This window comes from Pagrus pagrus (assembly GCF_965226575.1).
Source record: "Pagrus pagrus genome assembly, chromosome: 13".
Lineage (NCBI taxonomy): Eukaryota > Metazoa > Chordata > Actinopteri > Spariformes > Sparidae > Pagrus > Pagrus pagrus.
In genome coordinates, this window is record NC_140197.1 from 8,146,103 (window position 1) to 8,166,301 (window position 20,199).

The 20,199-nt window shown below is 40.9% G+C and overlaps 1 protein-coding gene across 2 annotated transcripts in view; it reads right to left on the reverse strand.

Moving 5' to 3' along the window:
• LOC311268157 (vesicle-fusing ATPase) overlaps positions 1–20,199 on the reverse strand; it is a 57,903-nt gene that overhangs the window by 29,632 nt on the left and 8,072 nt on the right. Inside the window, exons 2-5 of one of the 2 annotated variants that reach the window (XM_084371617.1) lie at positions 13,222–13,239; positions 3,856–3,941; positions 343–442; positions 202–241 (exon numbers count right to left, since the gene is read on the reverse strand). In XM_084371617.1, coding sequence (XP_084227743.1) covers positions 202–241; positions 343–442; positions 3,856–3,941; positions 13,222–13,239 — 244 coding nt within the window. The remainder of the gene's footprint in view (positions 1–201; positions 242–342; positions 443–3,855; positions 3,942–13,221; positions 13,240–20,199) is intronic. The other variant, XM_084371618.1, reaches the window with a different exon arrangement.

Below are 20,199 nucleotides of genomic sequence, written 5' to 3' on the forward strand. Positions count from 1 at the left end.
AGCTAACATTAGCTTATTAAGTTAACCAAAGATGGACTATTTCAGGTGCTAGTCAATCACTGTATATGTGCTGTTCCAAAACTGAAAGCTTGACAGGCGTTGCAACATTATCTCAGGAAGGTGGGGCTTAGTGAATGTCAATTACAGCAAAAGACCTGTGATATTCTTATACTTGTATAGTTAACCATCAAGAGATCATACCTTCCACCTCCTGGCCAATGGAGAGACCGGCCCATTTCCTCTGCAAGAGAGATGAGTGAAAAAAGAGAAATCAAGAATTGAGCATTGAGCTAACGAGTAGTAATTGACAATGTGTGTGTGACTGCACATGAGTGTGTGTACCTGCGGCAGGCTGAAGGCGATGCTCCCAGGGGCCACAGTGTGGTGGGTCTTGACTGTAAACACAAACTTGTGATTGGGCGTGGTCTTCACAGTCACATGTCTGCAGAATCAGGAGACAGCTGGTTAGTTCGTATGCCATAATGGATTTTTTGGCTTAAAAATAAAATGTGGCAAACAATTGTCTTTGCACATCCAGCAGATGTAGAGCAACATTAGCATTCAGTCGAGAGTTGTGTTTCTGTCTAATATTTCGTCCCCTTTTTGCTCCTTTTTAGGTCTCCACCACCTCCTGGGGGAAAATATCTGCTAAATGCTTCACTATCCTCAAGCAAGCAGCTACTTTCTAACTGGCTCTGCTGTTTGGTGCTGAGCAGGTAGCTGCATGCTAAAAACACCAAGGCAATTATCCAAAACAGAATACAAACACCACTCTGTTCTCATTACACATGTAATAGTCGTTTTTTTTGTTTTATTTTTATTGTTGATTCTAGGACGGGAGGAAAAATACACCCACATGCATCACAGATCAGTGTGTTTGGAGACCATGCAGCACTTTTAATTAGCCAATTTCATAGAACAGTTGCGCTCACGATCGTTACTAGGATACTAGTACCTTCTTCTCCCATAAACCACAAAGCTGCCTTCAGTAAACACCCTCTAATGTTGATGTTCATGAATGCACCACATTACATCATTACATTGGGTATTTAACTCCTTAATTTTAAGATTAATTAAAATTCATGTTACTGCTACCGTAAGTCATGACTTTAAAAATAAAGTATTTACTACAATGCGAGAAGACTACGATGTGCTCCATGCAGTATGCTCAGTATACCACTGACAGCACCAGCATTACTGCTTGGTAGCGGTGAATGATAAAGACAAGGCTGCAGTTGCCATGGCAGCAAAAATATGGGACTACCTCATTAGTCTCGAAATAATAATGTTATTTTTTTTAAATTGATGTGTGCATCAAAATGTATGCTGTGACCTATAGGATCTGTTTGCATGCAACACACAGTTGATTTCTGTTGTTGGTCAGCAGCTCAGTCCTGCCATTGTTTTCCATCTGAGCGTTAGTACAGAGCTTCAGCACACAAAGAGATAAAAGCAGGAGGAACATGACGACATCTGAATGCCTGAATGAATGTCTGAATGCTTATCACGCTGCAGAGAGAAAAGCCGACTGGAGAGGCTTTTATTTCACTGTGACACGAAATGGTCTGCAGGGACAATAATTCACACACTACAAAAAGAAAAAAGTGTGTGTTTGCTTACTTTTAATTTTCATATTTTATTTCACTTAGAGAGTAAACTGAGATAACATAAATACACATAGTTATTTTGGTTTTGCTTTTGGGTTGTTTTTAATGGCAATAACAAAAATATTTTGTTCTTTAGTTTCTCACTTGTCACATTTTTTCCTGGTTTTTACTTCTGTGCTGGTGAGTTAAGGTTGGAAAGATTGTGTATTTTTACATCAAATTTTTACTGATTTAATTATCATTACTACAATATCCAGAGAAATAATCTAATAATCATCAATCACTGATCATTGTAAGGAGTATCGACTGATACCGATAACCAAATCAAATCAAATCAAATCAACTTTATTTATATGGCACTTTTCATACGTTTCAGTAGCACAAAGTGCCTCACAGAGGTTAAAAGCAAAACAAAACAAAACAATACAAAACACCATGAAAACCCCAAACCTCCCACCCCCACAAACATACACACAGATACACATTTACATACACACTCACGCACATACATAGATATACGGACAGACATACACACACACCCACACACACACAAACATACACACACCCACACACATACACTAGCTGTTGCTAAGGAGACATGGCTGGGCACCGAAATCAGAGGTGAGGAAGAAGCTACCTTTGGGGGCCGCGCACACCGATAGAAATCATGGTCCATGACTGCAGGGGCGCCACCACAATGACCCCCCCAGCCCAGGCAGACAGGAGGCTCCACACCAAGGTGTAGAGCTCTCTAGCCACCCGGGCCAGGGCCGTCCACAGGACAGCACCCCCATCGGTGGACCAGAGCAACTCCCGGTGTGGTAGGCCCCCAGGAGGAAACACTGGAAAATCGAGGGGCTAAAACAGTAAAATAAGATAAAAGGTATAAAAACTGAGGGAATAAAACAATAGAATGTATAAAATAGACCATAAATAACGACTAAAACATTGAAATAAAACAATAAAATAATAAAACAGGATAAACTAAACTAAAAATTAATATAAAATAGAATAATAATAAAATAAATAAATAAAAAAAATAATAATAATAAAAAATATAAGAACTTAGAGAGAGTTAAATGAGTTCAGTTAAAAGCCTGATTAAAAAGATGGGTCTTGAGCCTCTTTTTAAAAACATCAACAGTCTCTGCGGCCCTAAGGTTCTCCGGGAGGCTGTTCCACAATCGGGGGCCATAATAACTGAATGCCGCCTCCCCGTGTGTTCTAGTTCTAACTTGTGGTATCGTTAAAAGGCCAGCACCGGAGGACCTCAGGGTCCGCGAGGGTTGATAGGGTAAAAGTAATGCAGATAGATAAGAAGGCCCAAGACCGTTAAGACACTTAAAAACTAGTAAAAGAACCTTAAAATCAATCCTGAAGCGCACAGGGAGCCAATGCAGCGATTTTAAAACAGGTGTAATATGCCAACCAATCACAGATCAGATAGATGTTTCTTCTTCTTAGTTAATAGTGGCATGGTAAAGTACATTTATTTGGTGTAAACTTGTTGTGTTGTCACGTGCCACTGCAGTTTACAGTTTAGCACTTCAAGGTCCTCTGAACAATTCTCCTGTGTTTATCTCTGCTGTAAGCTATTCACTGTGTCAGCTGTGTTATGTCGTCCCTCCACTCAGGACAACAGAAAATGTATCCCAAATAATGAACTAAACTGAATACTTTCTGACTACAATGCAGCATCAGACTTCTCGCGCTGTTACCATAGTTATCTCACTCTTCACAGCTCTGTGTCCGCGCTAGTTATAATCACCGGCTGGCCTCTCAGTCACTGGCCGGCAGGCCCCTCGCGAATATAATGAACTGGCTGAACCAAGAAGGCACTGAAAAAGATATTGGCACAAGGATGGCTGGTCAGCTGTTAGCAGCCAGCAGCAGAGTCCTGTAGTGTGTGTGACTGTGGCATTTTAATTGCTGCATAGAGAAACTGTCTCCTGTGTTTATCGGCTCTTCTGATCGGGCTCTATAGAGACTTTTTACAATGCATATCGGCCGATAACAATCAGTGCCCGACCAATTGGAGCACCCTTAACAAAAATGCTGCATGATAAACACACACTGCAAGTCGTGCAGCCTCATATCAGATTATTGACTGTGACCTTTCGGATGGATGATGGGTGTTAAGGCTGGTGGATGGATGGGTGTGAATGGATGAGAAAACGACTGCAGAGATGGCTGGGTGCGTTCCTGTATAGACAAATGCAATGATAAATAGGGGATAGTAACTACTCACTGTCCTGACTGCAGATCCTTCTCGCTCACCACGGCACAATTAGTCAGCGACAGCTCATCTGTCGGGCATCGCGCCGCTTGCATGGTCTGTGAAGAGAAACACAGAGGAGGAAGGGACACAGAGGGCATTAGTTAAAAGATACAGAGCACGTTTTTATTCCAGGAGAGAACAAATATGTGATGAAACCCACTTTTACTAAATCTGTTGTACAGCTAGCATAAAGGTTTGAAGTGAAATGTTAATAGAACATTTGAGATCTGTATCCCACATTGGACAGAGGGCTGTTTTCTGAAGTCAGGTTACTGTATGTGCACACTGAGGTGAGATCTGTGGTTTAAGGAAATGTTCAGCCGATTGGAAGCAGAATCTTGTCACTTTATCAGGATTTTAAAATTCCACCTGACACATCTATCCTCTCTGTGTTTTTCAGTCCTGGTCCTGTGGCCGCCCTTCCCTGCATGTTTCAGATGTTTCCCTGCCCGGACACACCTGATTCAAATGATCGGCTCGTCATCCAGCTCTGCTGAAGCCCGATGACGACCCATTCATTTGTGTGATTATCTCATATCAGCTATCTCTATTACTACATGGTGCTGGCAACATTAGAATTGGAATCATGCACCCAGCATCAGGCGCACGCAAACATTTCTTGAGAAATGTTCTAGTTTTCTATTCAATCGTACACTTTAAATCATTTCATGCTGGTTCACCCACGAAACACTTTTCTACTGCTCCCTTAAAAATGGGAGTTAACTCAAGTTAGGTTGAATAATAAATTCAATCCTCTGAGTTTTATAAAATACAAAACCAGCTGAAATGACAGAATTTATAAAGCGAGCTGAATGAACTTAAAACTATCAAGCTGAATCAACAGTTGTTCAAACAGATTTGCCTTCCCTTTCCTTTTCTCAGTTTGACATGGACACTTCCAGCTGTGGCTGCTGTCGGAGCCATTTTGTATCAAAGTGAGCACAGAGACTACACATAAGGGTGCTCCTGGTGACTTGTGACTGTCGTGAGTGCACTATAGCAGCGACTGAATCCAATACAAGCATTCACTGAAGCTTATTATCATGAAAACAAGTTTCCATCTTGAATATTCTCTTCAACCTTTAATAAAGAGGGGTCTCTGGAGACGTCTAACTCTCAAAAATGCACACAGGGAGGTCTGCTGGTATGCTGATGATATTTCCATGATATTTTTATGAATTGGAAGGAGTCTCAGTAATACAATGATTCAAATTATCACACCAAATTGAAACAATTGAAGTCAGAAGAACTCATATTGATGAGAACAGGTGTGCCAAACTAGCCGCTTTGCAGACAGTTATGCAAGTGTGTGACATGGTTACGTAGCGTGAGTCACAGAATCAAAGTGTTTTCTGTGGGAGAGAGGAGCTTCTCTTGGTGCAGACTTTGACCTTTTTAGCTTTATGACATTTTAATACATAAATGTTACATTAATCTTTAATGAGAAAAAATGGATGATTCCACAAAATCCCTGCAACTTTTACAGTGTTAGTTTTCTTACATGATTTCTGGAGTGAATGCATTCTGTTAAAGGTGATGCAGACACCTGTTGAGATGACCAGTGGTGCAAAGTAACTCTATACTATACAGTATTTACTTTAGTATTGTAGTGTTCTTACTTACTTACTTACTTAGTATTCTTAAGTATACTTCTGAGGTATTTGCACTTTACTTAAGGATTTCTGTTCTTATTGTACTAATTTCCACTCCAATACATTTTAGATAGAAATATTACACTTTCTACTATTTATCTGGCACAGTTACAGTTACGAATTATTATTATTATTATTATTAATGAGTCATTTTAAATGAAGGTAGGTCATTTTTTGCATAAGTAAGTAGTAACTAAGATCTAGTTCTAGATCTAGAGGAATGAATCATAGCACTTTAGAGAAAGTGATGAAGTTTGCACTTCCACGCAGCTATTATTAGGAAGGTGAAAATAGATTTTCTTGGCACAATGTCACAGTGTATATCTTTATATTTGCTATCAACATGGAAGACGAAGAAAACCCCGGCCTACACCGAATAATCTCTTTTCATTAGCACAGAAAAAAAAGGAAAAATTGTAAAGTAGAACAACATTCTGGAAACAAGCAATGCCTGAAGAGAAAATTAGTCACTGCATGAGACGTTTAATCTCAAAGAGTGTGAAGAACCAATACCCTTTCAGCGTTACCGAAGGAGGTGAGATTTGGCCATCACTGTCATCACCAGATGGTCAGAGACAGACACGTAATATCGTTTTGATGTCTCATAAAAAGGCGAATCTCATCAGTTTTATCTGAGTAAAAGTGGGTCGGACATGAGGAGAAGACGCATCAAAGTCCATGCTTCGTAATAATCTGTTCACTGTGTTTCACCTTGACAGAATTCATGTCCTTGTAGCCTATAAGTCCATTTCTTTCAGTAGGGCCTCACTCTTTCACAGCCAAGGCCGGGTTATGTTAATTCTCCACCGAGGACACAGCGCCTCGTCCTAATCTTCGACACAAAATGAAAAGCCTCTGTAGTACAACCACCTCTTCAGCACAGAAGACAGGTACAAGAATCTGCCCTGCGGTTCAGCAGATAGAGAAATTCCAATGCACATCACTGCAGCCTGAGGGTTGAAGTGGTAACCATGGGAACTGCATTAAGCGATCAGGCAGTGGCTCTGACGATAATTCAGGCTTTACTGCTGACTTATTCATCCTGGGTTTGAACGGCACTGTCCCCAAGAAGCAGCAGAGAGTACTCTGCTGCAAATTGATTTTAAGTCATTTGCTCCTGCAAGACAGCTCCTCCCTCCCTGTTGACCTGTGTGCTGCTTCAACTGAAGTGTTTCATTTAAAGCTGACCCGATACAGCAGCTTGCTGATATACACTGGTGAAACCTCCTCCTATAGGCCTCACTCGACCAAATCAGGCATAACAGCAATCAGTGCAGGGTTGTGCAGACGTGTGGGAGGACACAACTAGGAGAGTATCATAAATTGGTCCATATGAAAATGAAATATTTAAATGAATGGTCTGACTCAATGCCTCATGTGGTCGGAATGAGGCCTTCAAGAACATCTAAACTAAACTAAAGCTTGAACTCACACCCTTAAGAAATTAAGTGCATTGTGTTAAATGCATTCAAACTCTGACACACCCAACTGTGTTTTCTCTGGTTCAGGGAAAATAACTTCTGTTTTAAATCAGGATTAGTTGGTTGTGTAATAAAGTGACTGTAAATATAATTTACTAACTTCATTATGAGTGTCCAGTGGTCTGCATGTTGTTTTGGATGCTTTGGGCAGATATGTGGGTAGTTATTATTTCGTCAGCTTCAAAACAACATTGTTCACAATTTATTGATCGATGTACAGATAATCGATGTATTTATTGGTCCAATATTCACTCTCTTGTTGTTCTGTTTTTGGTCTCTACCAACCCCGGCAGGAAACGTTTGGCTCATTAGCTGCTAAAAGCTCCACAATGTTCACTAGCTAGTTGCCAACTGTGTCTGTCTGGATTTTTAGGGCTTTTTTCTGTGACGACAGCTGCCTGTTGCGGCCCAGAATGATGCTGTGAGAGCAGCGAGAGTGGCATAAAACAGTAAAATCGCAGCTCAAACAGCTTAACTATGAGCTGAAGCTCATTATAAAGCTGAGGAGAGCAGCAGATTCAGTTGACAATTCAATGTTGGTTCATCATCACCAGTTGTCATTTGATACGAGGTAAATTTACAATGTGTTCTATGTGTTCCTACCACTTGCATTTGCAGATATATGCAGACGACTCAGAGTCAGGTAAGAGTCATGTTACCTAGCTGTGCGGGTATCAACTTTCCTTTAATCACTGTGTTTCTGTACAGCATGTGTTGATCTATAATCAGCTTGCATATAAACAGATATCCAACACTGTCAGATCGTTCTGCTTCTTCTAAAGCTGCACCCTCTGCAGCAATTTAACATCAGCATCGCTCTGCTTGCCAGATTTCTGGCCAACGTGGCACATAAACAATGTTATTTTTAACAGGTTGATAGCAGGGCCTCTTCATTAGGACAGTGGCTAGGGACAGAAAATGAAAACTGTTTCATGGGCGAAAAATTCCAGATTCAGATTACAGGCAAAATCTAGGAAACGAATGATTTTCTGCCTGAGCCTTCCTCCGAATTTCTAACAATCGATTCATAATCTCTAGAAATTCTAGAGAAGAGAAACAGGCATACAAGAACACCTGTTGACGACAGCAACATTTTCATTACCTGTGAAAGCAGAAAAAATCTGAATGATCACTAATTGTGTATTTTTATAAACTGAAATGAGAAGACAGTAGATACAGAGAGAGAAAGCACTGCAGTGCTGGCATCACGCCCACATCACCTGCTCCCCCTGCTGTCTGACCAGACAGAGGTGAAACAGAGCAAGACCAATGTGTCAAGAAAAGCCTTAAAGGGGCCTTTCACTCAAAATAAAACAGATTCTTTCCCTTATTGTTTTAAAGTCATAATTATTTTTCCCAAAGAGGATTTTATCACAGTGACTGAATAGATATTTAATTCTGTTTGGATTTTTATCACCATATAGAATGAGTCAGCATTTTTATATCAAAAACCTTATCAAGCACGGCTGAAATAACGACTGCCACACCATTACAAGAACAAAAAAACTGCAGCCTAAAAACATTTAATTCCATGTCCAGTTGAACTTCTGAGATGAGAAATGCCCATTTTAGGCCACAAATATAATAGTTACTACTCAAACGTAATGATCTAATCAACAATGTCATTAAAGGTTAGAGATGCCTGGGTTAGCTTGACAGCTAAATTAGCTGTCAAGCTAACCCAGGCATATTTACATTGGTGTCACCACAATATTAATTAATATTAACACATAAAGAAGCAAACACATATTCGGCAGATATGAAGCGAGCATTCACAGTATTTGGTCTCCACCAACTCCTGAGGGAAATATCTGGATCCTTAGTGGCTAAATTCTTCAGGCTGTTCACCAGCTAGTTGCTAACTTTTTCTGCTTGCCTGCTCTTTGGTGCTTGGGCAGGTAGCATACAGTGTGTTTAGCAGAGCTTTTACGCTGGAGGTTGATGAGAGCTGTGAGAGTGAGCCTCAAACAGTAAAGTCGCTGGCCATAAAACCCAAATAATGAGCTCAAAGACACTGCAGTGCCCTGGAAAACTAAACTAAAATGTCAAATATGATTGCATTACCAGCCTTTAGTCAATACCTTATTCAGTGTGTATAATTGTAAATGGTCAAACTGCAATTGTCTATGCATGTCCAAGATGTGTACTGTATGTATTTTTCTGTTTATTATACAACATCAATGCTTAATCAATAGGACAAGCAATTACAAGTGTTTTACAAAGAGGGTAGTTATAACTCTATAATAATTCAATTATCTTAAAGAGTATTACAATCAAGCAAAACCATTTTCCGTTGAAAAGGCTGCGTCATATACTGAGGAAATGAAGATTTCCCCTGGTGGAAAGTACACATACTGTAGATTACAAATGTACAATGATGATGCATAATGGAAAACATTTTATTGTAATGGAGATGGGAAATATTGCTTTAAGCAGGGACAGCAAAGTGGCAAAAAGATTGATATGGATGACAGAGAGGGCAGGAAAGAGCAAAAGCATCATGAAATTCAAATACGGGATTGCCATGGTTATCTGCAAACTGAATCCCATCTAGGCTACCCTAGAAAGCATCTGGGTAACCTAGAAAACAGTGAATATCGAGTGTCATAACATGGTTTATGTAAAACCTAAAGCAATGGCATTTGAAATCAGCTAGTTAGAATCACACTGTGTTTGCTGAGAAATTAAGTTTTAACAATTAGTCTTTTAAATGTCTCTCTCTAAAGAAATATGATTATGGTCCTTTCAAACCGACAACACCAATAGTGCAACCATGTCTATATTTAAATCAGCTTTCAAAAACCCTTTAGAGGTTGGGCGCATGGCGTATGTCCGACTTCCCATTTCTCCGACTTCCCATTTGTCCGACTTCCTATTTCTCCGACCATACATTTCTAAATTTTTGCGTCCATTAGTCCGACTCTCTATTTCTCCGACTACCCAAAATTTCGACTTCCCATTTCTCCGGCCATACATTTCTATATTTTTTCGTCCATTAGTCCGACCTCCCATTTCCCCGACTTAAGTATGCCCGGTGTTACGACTCCCAGTAATTATGACAGTGTATTAGACCGACTAATCCGGCCCAGAAGCAGGATAGACTGAGATATCAACTTAATCTCCTGTATTTTGACGGCGCCACAGTGTAGTCAAAAGCGCGTGGGTCCTGCTCCTGTTCCTTTTATTTTTTAAGACATGTGCACAGATGTGATACAGTCAGTGAAAGCTTAATTAATAAACACAAAGTCTCGGCATCCGAAGGAGGAGATGCCTTGAACGGGAAGCAGACCGTGGTGGATTTTAATCACACACTCCGACCCCAAATGTTGCAACTTTAGAAAATGTTATCCAGGAAAAAAAAGACTTACTAACACGGACCAAAACGGCTCCATAATACGCACAAAAATCCAAAAGAAACTAAAGTTAAAAAAAAATAAAAATCTCTGCATGACATATTGTTCAGTGAAATCAGTCAGTTTATTTTGAAAAGTGCTGGGGACAATAACCATATACTGGAGTTTGTTTTGAGGGGTGCTGGGTAGGCTACAGTTATGTTCCGTTAGTTTTGACTTTTGTTAACACTAGAGGTGACCCCGAATCATACACCGCGGAACCAGGGGGGGGGCATGGCCCAGGTAACTTTTGTGCTCTGATTATTTTATGAATAAAAGCAAGCTCAGCCTACCCGGGGTTACTTTAAACCGTGACTGTGAATCTCCTTCGCCTCGAGCCATGACCCAGAGCCGGTTCGGTCCAAAGTCGGAATTCTGGATGGTCTGATTTAGCCCTGGTCGGAATATAGAGATTATTTTGGTCGGAGCAATGGGCAGTCGGGCCAATGGGCCTATAAAAGTCGGATTAATGAGTAGTCGGAGAGATGGGCGGTCGGACTTTTGGGCCGTCGGACTGACGTATGCTCCCCTTAGAGGTTAGCCTGGGATATGGTAGACAAGACACTAAGTGTTATGTGGTCTCAAATGATCTGATACAGACATTGCAGTCTTGACTAAAATGCCCACTTATACTCAACAAGCCTTTAGCTTTCAACTGAAGGTCTTCATTGGGAATTTGGTATTGTGTGATTGTAGAGTCTGTCGACAGCCTGAGAATGATCCCATCCAACGCCAAAGGCTATTTATTTTGAGATCAAAGTTCCAAATGTGGGTCACGTGGCGACAACTGAGCCAACTTTGGTCAATGATGAGGACTGTGAGAGGCAGTGGAAAGCTATGACAAATGGCTAGTAGGTGGATATTTGAGTTAAGATTATTTTCCCAAGAATGAACCTCCATGCTCAAGACACTGTCCCACATATTTAATGGGTTCAGGGACTCACCAACCCCCTCGGCTGTTTTTGCCCTGGGATGTTAGTACTAGATTAAAAGCAAATAGACCATATCCACACGGCGGCCTTTTCCTGTGATGTCACGCTCAGGGTGGGAAGTATAAATGTGGGGATCTGACAAATTGTTAACTTTTCACAACTTCCCAATTAATCAGCAATTGAAAAAATGGTAGATAGTTAAATCTGCAGGGACATTGGGCCATATTTCAAGGTAAAATAACATATTTGATAATCCATTAGCTAATGTTAGCATTCAACAATTTCTTATTTAATATAACTGTTAATATCCAGGGCGTCTTCCAGGGTTAAATAAATGAGTACACAATGTGCGTTGATATATTTGATATTTATTTACATCTTTCCTATGACATTGTGTAACTAACAGTAACTTTAGCTAGCAAGTGGTTAAATGGAAGCTAATGGGATTTATCAAATATGTTGTTTCACTTTGAAATATATTGCAAGATGTCCCTCCCTCTTTTCATTATTAATTGTCTGTACATATGCTGATGAATCAAGAAACGGTGAAGTGGAAACGATTTGTCAGATTTGCCACATTTATTTATAACCTGGGAGACAGAATTACAACATTTGAGCTTCCCACCCTGAGCGTGATGTCAGATGAAAATGACCAACGTCTGAACATTGTTGATGTGTTGGCATGAATTTACAGAACCCCAAATTGGGTTCATAAAAGTTGCAATGGATTCCAATGGTGGCAAGTTGTCAAAATGGAGACAACTAACCCTACAACCCGTCCCAGCACGTCCTGCCTAGTTATGGACCGAGCTAGCGATTAGCAGTTCATTGCAATGTAGCCATAACCTGACATGCCAGATGGTTTGTTACATACAACCATCTGGGTAGTCGTCCTTAAGGTTGGAAAAGGGGCAGGGACTTGTTGTTGTTGCTCACTGGTCCTACCACCTAGACCACGCCTGTAGCTGCCAGTAGTTCCTCATAGGATGCTGACTGGTCGAACCACTGTCGTTTGGCCTTTAGCTTGAAGCTGGGCAAGATGGATTCTCGAGAACACATGCTCATGTGATCTTGCAAACCCATCTGCCTCACAAAATAAATGTGCCCATGAATGTACGGCCGACTATGATTGAAGTTCTGGAGTTATAATTCCATTGTTTCTAAGTGATTTATGTATGCTGATGTATTTATACTATGGAAACTCATCATCACTGAAATCCATTGCAACTGTTGTGACACCACCCTGACCACTGGCTCTGCTGTCTGTCAAGAAGAAGAAAACGTTTAGCTTTTAGCAGGCACTAAGGATTAAATCCCCACAAAATGAATTAAAATAACTAATTTTCACTGGCTATAATTGCTACCTAAAATGGCATTTTTACAGCACCTAATCTCTTGAGTATCAACCTTCACTTCACATTTAGGATCCTAGATGTAAGCAAAACTTGGCTATTTGGCTACCTCACTAGATTGAACTTGAACCTGAATCAAAATGGCAAGCTCCGTATGGAACAAATCCATTTTGTTCTGGGCTTCAGAGACTACGCATTTGGGTTTGCAGTGCACCAGGGGAGCTGATTAATGGATGCTAATGAGTTTCCATTCAGCCAGCATGTGACATTGGCTTGACATTGCAGCTCAGTCGCTGGTTGCAATGGTGCCAGACATTCTAGCGTTGCTACTATGTGTACGGCTGACTGTCTCCGGAGGAAATAGCCAGCTATCCTACCTGTAGCAAAGGGGTTGGAAGCAGTGACGCACAATACGTTTCCTATACAACCATCTCCAGTCAGAAAGCCACAAGAAAATATGTTCCCCCTGGTGAGGACGCGGTAGCTCGTTTTGAAAGTTTAACAGGTGTGCATCCAAACATACGTACCTTGAAAAATATTACGACCTTGTGGGGCGCCAGCATAGGCAAGCAGAGAGGAAGGACAGAAGACAGTATTTGAGACGGAGGGGGACTGAGAGCAGCAAGCTGCTGAGGTGCGAAGCTGCGGTAGCTGAAGACAGATGCATTCAAGCTGCATTCACATGGATGGATTCAGTCATGCAAGGCCACACACACACACACACACACAGAGTGATCACCTGGGATGATGTTTAGTGCATGCAGGCCAGATTTGGGGTTTACTTGTATTGGATTCAAAGCCATATTTCAAGCAGAAAACACGTTTGTATTTCTTTCTGGAATGTGAGCCAAATTTGCACATTTTCCTGTTACATATTATGCCCCAAATCTGGTAGTGGTGTGATGATGTGAGCCGTATGCTTTAGTGCCATGCCAAACAGACAGTTTTATGTTCATCATGTATCTCTTGCCCACAAGACAAGATGCCATCTGTCTCATTGTGGTAAGGGACATACAAGAGAATGGAATTAGCTGATGTTCTCCTCTGATGGGTGAGTGTTAATTGTTAATGGATGAGAGGGGAGATGTCACCAATGTGACCACACTGGGAGTGGGAACCTTTACTGTGTTGATGTGCCCTCATGGTTATTTAACTTCACATTTCATTCAATCAATAAATCGCTCAGTGGATGAATGCATTTGAAAATCCATAATTTGTAAAATGGTGCAGAAGGGCAGTGGTTCACACCAGTATTAGTCCTGTTACTGCTTTGTGTTAGGTCTGCCGTTGTTAGGACTGTTAGGACTGGATCAGTTAGCATTAGCCGGCATGCTCAAACAGACAGGACATCACAGGTAGTGGAACAATATCAGAAGAAAAATACATGACAAGTGGTCCTGCTAACATCAGCTGTCTTGCATGAATTTCCATTTTGACTTCCTGCTCCAGCTTTCTGAGTAGAACTGTATCTACCTTTGCCTCGAGGAAGCTCTGGGCTACCTTTGACAGCTGGTTAAACTCATGACGAACAGCAGAGGAGTACAACTTCAAAGAAGGAAGCCTTTCTGTAACGCTCTGTATCTATGGATTACGAATACTATTGGTAGTATTGGCTTGAAATTAAATCAAACAGTTAATAGATTTTATAAAATCAATTCAATGTATTTGAGTAATGTCGAATTAATAGCTCAATATTTTGCCGATTATGCTTATTCAATATTTGTCGAGAGCTAGATGAGGAGACTGATACCTCTCATGTCTGTACCTCAGATATAAAGATACAGTCGGCAGCTGGTTAGCTTAGCTTAGCTTAGCTTAGCACAGAGACCGGAAACAAGGAGAAACAGCTCGCCTGGCTCTCCCCAAAGGTAGCAAAATGTGCACAGCAATACCCCTAAAACTCACTAATTAACATGTCACATCTTGCTTGTTTAATCTTGACAGAAGCGTAAAAGCAGCACTTTGTGGTGTTACAGGTAGTTGCGTAACAGACTGTTTCTTGGCTGGGTGCAGGAAATTATAAAATCAGAAATGTGTCTGGCATGAAGACCTTTTTTATTTCTTACTTTCTGTCTTGTCAGTCATCATGCCACTCCATCGACCCCTTGGGAGATTCTGACCTGCAGGTTGCCAACACTTTGTGCTGACTCAGTTAACAAGCATTTAGGATGAATGGCTAAAACTATTTCAGGGCTCTCGTGACATTAAGGTCCTTCCGTCCTTTCCTTCCTTGTTGAAATATTTACAGTGGGATCTTGCCTTTGCTGCGACTGCAGCTTGGCTGTAGCAATGATAAAAGGCTTGACAGTCTCCTTGTTTGATTTATTGAGCAAAAATACAGCCAGCGTGTCTGTTTCCTCTGGATGGCTGATAGAACATCTGTTGTCCAAGGATTTCCACTGAGTTTCTGCTGGCTCAGGTGTTTTTTTTACTTCTTCTCAAGCTGCAATCTCTCTATATTTACAGTAAGTAGTTAAGTGTTTTCCTGCATTCTGATGTTTGATTTCCTTCTGCCAAAAGACCACCTCGATCATCTCTTTCAGTTTGCGTTTGCTGGATTCAGTCTTCCAGTAAACTCTCCACCTCCTGTCTGTGGACAAATTATCTGTCCATGGGCTTTTTGCGAAATGACTCCTGTTTAGTGTCGCCCTCATCTAATTATGTATTCATTTCAGCAAACACCATTATCTCCAGAAAAAAAAGACATCACTTTAAAATCTCAACCCAACAATTTTCTCTCCCATTTTTAAATAACGACACGTTATTCAATTCCTAATCATCATTCTGTCTCCCTTCCTTGAGACTGTAACAAGTCTACGGTATAATCTGCTGTTCCTTCATTATATTATTCAAGGAGAGTTTCCACTTTTGGCAGTGTGGTGTGTGTGTGTAAAACTGCAGAGGCAGGGAGTGGCTGGACAACATCTCCTTTTGGCTGCTTCTAAGTATTCCTTTTAACCCAAGATTCCCATGAAATTATTCATGCTGCTGTGCCTCAGGGGTGTATCCAGTAAGATACCTGCACTGTCAATCGATGGTAACTAAGCCACCGCTGCAGCATCATATAAAAGGGTTTATGATAAAAATACAGTGGATAGCATGGTATCATGCTGAGCAAGACTACAAATTAAACCCTGTGGACATTCTCAGATTGTATCAAATAGTCCATGTTACCAGTGCTCTAAAGATAGATTAAAACAGTATGTCGTGTCAGCAGAATCTCAAAATCTCTCTTTTTCCTCTCACTGGAATTAAAGCTGCACTAATGAATATTTTTATAAGAACGACTGGTCAAATAAAAACGTTTATATGTGAAAGGGCTTGCCTGTGTAGATGAACCTACAGAGAGAGAGAAAGCCAACTTTATCATTTGGTTCAGTCAAAGGAGGATTTAGCTACTAAAGATCCAGATATTTCCCTCAGGAGGTGGTGGAGACCAAAAATGGGCTCAAAGGAGAGTGAGTTTTTGGGGCAAGTTTTTCCTCACTCGAAACGAGGGTCGAAGGACAGAGGGTGTCGTCTCTGTACAAATTGTAAAGCCCTCTGAGGCAAACTGTGATTTGTGAATTTGGGCTATACAAATAAAATTTGATTTGATTTGATTTGAAGAACAAACCTACAGGCCCAATCCCGATTCACCCCATGGCCCTTCCCCTCCATTTTACGTGTTCTCGCGTAGGGGTAGTGTGTCTAGATTCTTGTTGGGATACAGGTGTAGGGTGAAGTGTTGGGGCTACATGGTCGTCCAAACAGAGATTTTTTCAGAGGCACAATTCAAACTGAGGTTAGATATCTGTCATTTCAATGTATTGTGGTTTTCTGTATGATAAGCAAAAAACAATAGCAACTAGTTTGCTAATGTCTTGGTACTCATTAACTCATTAAATTGAAGAATGAATTATTTGTAATTAAATTAATGGTTGCTGTGTTACTGACCCTCACAGATGTATGATTTAACTGCTTTTATGGGGGCTTAACTCTGACTTTGATAGCTACTGAGAGGCCTTTCTAATCATTATCATTTATCTCAATGAGTAAATAATAGAAACACCTCTCAGTATAACACAAAGCAGTTCAACACCACAAACATCCAAACTGTTTCAACACAAACTGAGCAACACACACAACAATCTTTTTTCCCCCAATGGAGCGCACAATGACAGTCATCTTTTTCAGCAAGTTCAATTAAAAGAAATAAAAAATCAAAACCTAATGACAATCTACAATCTTTCAATCTCAATCACTTCAGCCTCTCAACCTCGGGCCTCAGTTTGGCTTCATGATCTCGCCGAAGAAATACCAGAAAAATCAATGTCAAACAAATTTGTTGGATTTTCTTGCCTGCAATTCAATTATAAACCACTGCTGTCTAACTTTTCCATCCAAGTGCATGAAATATGAGCTAAGCAGAGCAGTTAAAGTATCAGCTCTGTGTGTATTTTCAAGCACAAACATGGCTTAAACACCTACAAATGTGGATACTGATAATGACTGGTACATGTTTGATGTAGATCGTAAAAAGCCAAATTACAATAAACGAAAGGAACACCCAAATCAGCTTTGAGGCTGCTCCTGCTCAGCACTTGAACCCAACGTACACAAATCCAATACCAGCTGTCGCAGAGCACATTATGAAATTAATAAGTAGCCTATAAGAGCCAATTCACTTTCCCATTTAAATGGATCACACTAAGTGATTCCTTGGCAGCTTTCTGTTGAAGACGGTATTAGATCAGGAGGGTATGGGGGCACAAGGTGCTGTAATTCTTTTTACAGGGAGTGATCGTTCTTGCCTATCAGATTTCATTTGTTATAAGTGTCTGTTATTCAAGGGCTCTTCTGCAAAGTTCATGAAAAATGTATTACAACATGGTCAATTTTTGTTATGCTATTATAAGCATTGCAAATCATATCGTATCAATGTAACAAATGCAGAAAATTTTGCGTTTCTTTAAATTGCATGTGCAGCAGTATGTGGCTTTGGATCATTATTCATCTACTGCAGATAATCTTTAACTTGTGTTGACTGAGTGCATAGTGTCAATGAGAGGTCAATAGAGGTCATCAGCGAGTGCACTTCAAAACCTGACTCAGCCCACAAACATTATGTATACTGTCAACCATTCACCACAGCTGGGTGATATTATCTTGACTTTACAACGAGTCAATCACAATGATATGACCATATTGTATGATTGTTTGTTGACACGTCAACACATAGCAGGAACTAATGATCGCTCTGTTCCAGCAATTACTGCAAAGCAGCAATAATGATTCAGGCTGAGAATATTGCTGCAGATATGAGTGACTGCAGCAGCCACGTGATGTTTTCTCCTCAATTTACCCATTTCATTTCTAACACCGGCCGGACACTCTGCGCCAATCAGCTGGTGTTGTTAGCTACTCCTGACAAAATGTCTCATGTCTTGTTTTCCCTGTGGTCATGTGCGCCCACTTAGCTTAGCCTAGCTCACTCATTTTCTTTCTTGCCATGAGTAAAATTACATTATAAGTTGATTAGTTTTGTTAATTAATACCACTCCCATGTGTTTACAGTAAATACTGTATAAGGTAACGGCCAGCAGCCGATTAGCTTAGCTCACTTAGAAGTGGGGTAAACATGTAGCCCTGCTAGGATGGCACACTTGCTTTCTGAGCCCGTGTTAATCAGTTGGGCGGGTCAAACAGAGGGCACTATGGCTGGCTTACAATCTGGATCAGTGTCTATTATCTCCTGGAGCTAATCTGGCACAAAAACACACTGATAATATCTTAGAAATCAAGTCACTGCTGTTTCTTAATTGTTCTTGTTCAAATATTCCACATATATGTCAGTTGTGTCCAAACACAGAGTGAGAATGTCATCGTCCTGGGGTTTTTGCTTGATGTGTGTTTCCTGATTTTTCTTTTTTTTTTTGTTCTAAATTTCACTGCCCTCATGTAATGTTTCGCTTTACTTACTGCCTTTGGCATTGTGCTTCTGGTGTGAACAGCCAGGCTACTATTTACATGAGAATTGAACCTGTCATGTTTTTTTCCACCTGCTGCGTATCCCCGGCGTCAAGGTAATACAAATCCCTCCCCAAGCATCTCTAAAGCTCACTAATTAACATGTTGTATCTTGTTTGTTGAATCCATATATAGGATAAAAACAACAAGCTGCAGTTTGGCTGGATGATTTCTTGGGTAGGAGCACTGACTTTCAAAATTCACTGCTTTAATCCCCAGAAAAATGGGTGATGACCAAAAAACATCACATTCTTATCTTACATACATTTGCCATGTCCTTATTTTCGTGCATTAGTACTGGAAAAATATTCTAATTAATACTGAAATATTGTTTAAACCAGCTCTGACGATGTCAATCCCCTGTTTATGCTACAGACGGACATCAGGGTTGCACCTCTTCACAGAACAAACATGCCGACCCACACAAAGACACTCCCAGAAACACAATATGTACGGTGTGTTTGGATCGGTGTATTTGCTGGTGTTTTGTTGTGTTGGCTGCAGCTGCCTCACAGCAGAGAGGGGCTCGCTAAAAATAGCTGTAGCTCAGAGCTCACAGAGGAAGGCCCTGCATCGACAGCCGGGGATTAACCATTACTCTCTTACACACACAAACATGCACACACACATAGATACATTCCTAGACACACGACCACTCACACGCTGAACAAGCACGTACAAGATACACACAAACATACACTATGCATTTACAGAAGATACATAACCATGTACTGTATGTGGTTTACATGCAGATGGATTATGCCCATCCACACGCAACAACTGGCCTTGGTAGCAATGTTTGTGTGCGTTCAGAAAACAGGCCACCACACAACGGGCATTCAATTCCAAGGGGACATGTTTCATGAGGTTTTGGAATAATAGCATGTCACCAGACCACAAACGTGCTGTTCTGAACAAGGATGTTTTATTACTGGACAAAGCCCTGGAGGGCGGAGCCCCATTCATGCTTATGAAAGCTGCTCAGTGGCACATGAAGCCAAAAAGCTCGACTTCCCCGGCTTCGAAAATATCCGGATCTTCTGTGTTGTTTGGCCAACAGAGCGTGCACACTGGAGACTTCTGCCGACCGAGCCGGCTAACTTCCAGTTTAGCTCCCGGCTAACTTGAATGGGGATAAAATAATTTAATTGTGCGGCTCTTCTGGACTTTCCAATTTTTTTTGGACCAAATGGCTCAAATTATGATAGTGAAACAAGTCATTTCGCGGGGGGCTGCAGTATATCACTTGACGTTATAATTACACAGTTTGGCCACTACGTCTTCAAGGCCTGGTGCTCCTCCTGGGGGGTTTTAAATGGGCTTCCCAGAAGGATTGTTGAAGTTAGCTAGCTAATGTTAGCTCTCCTGATACAACCAGACATTGTCTCAGGATAATACATACACCCACCAGAGTGTAAATATTATTAATCTCCACAGGCCCATTGATTGCAGGGCAACAATCTGCTGCAGACATAGCATATAACTGAGCCGTTAGC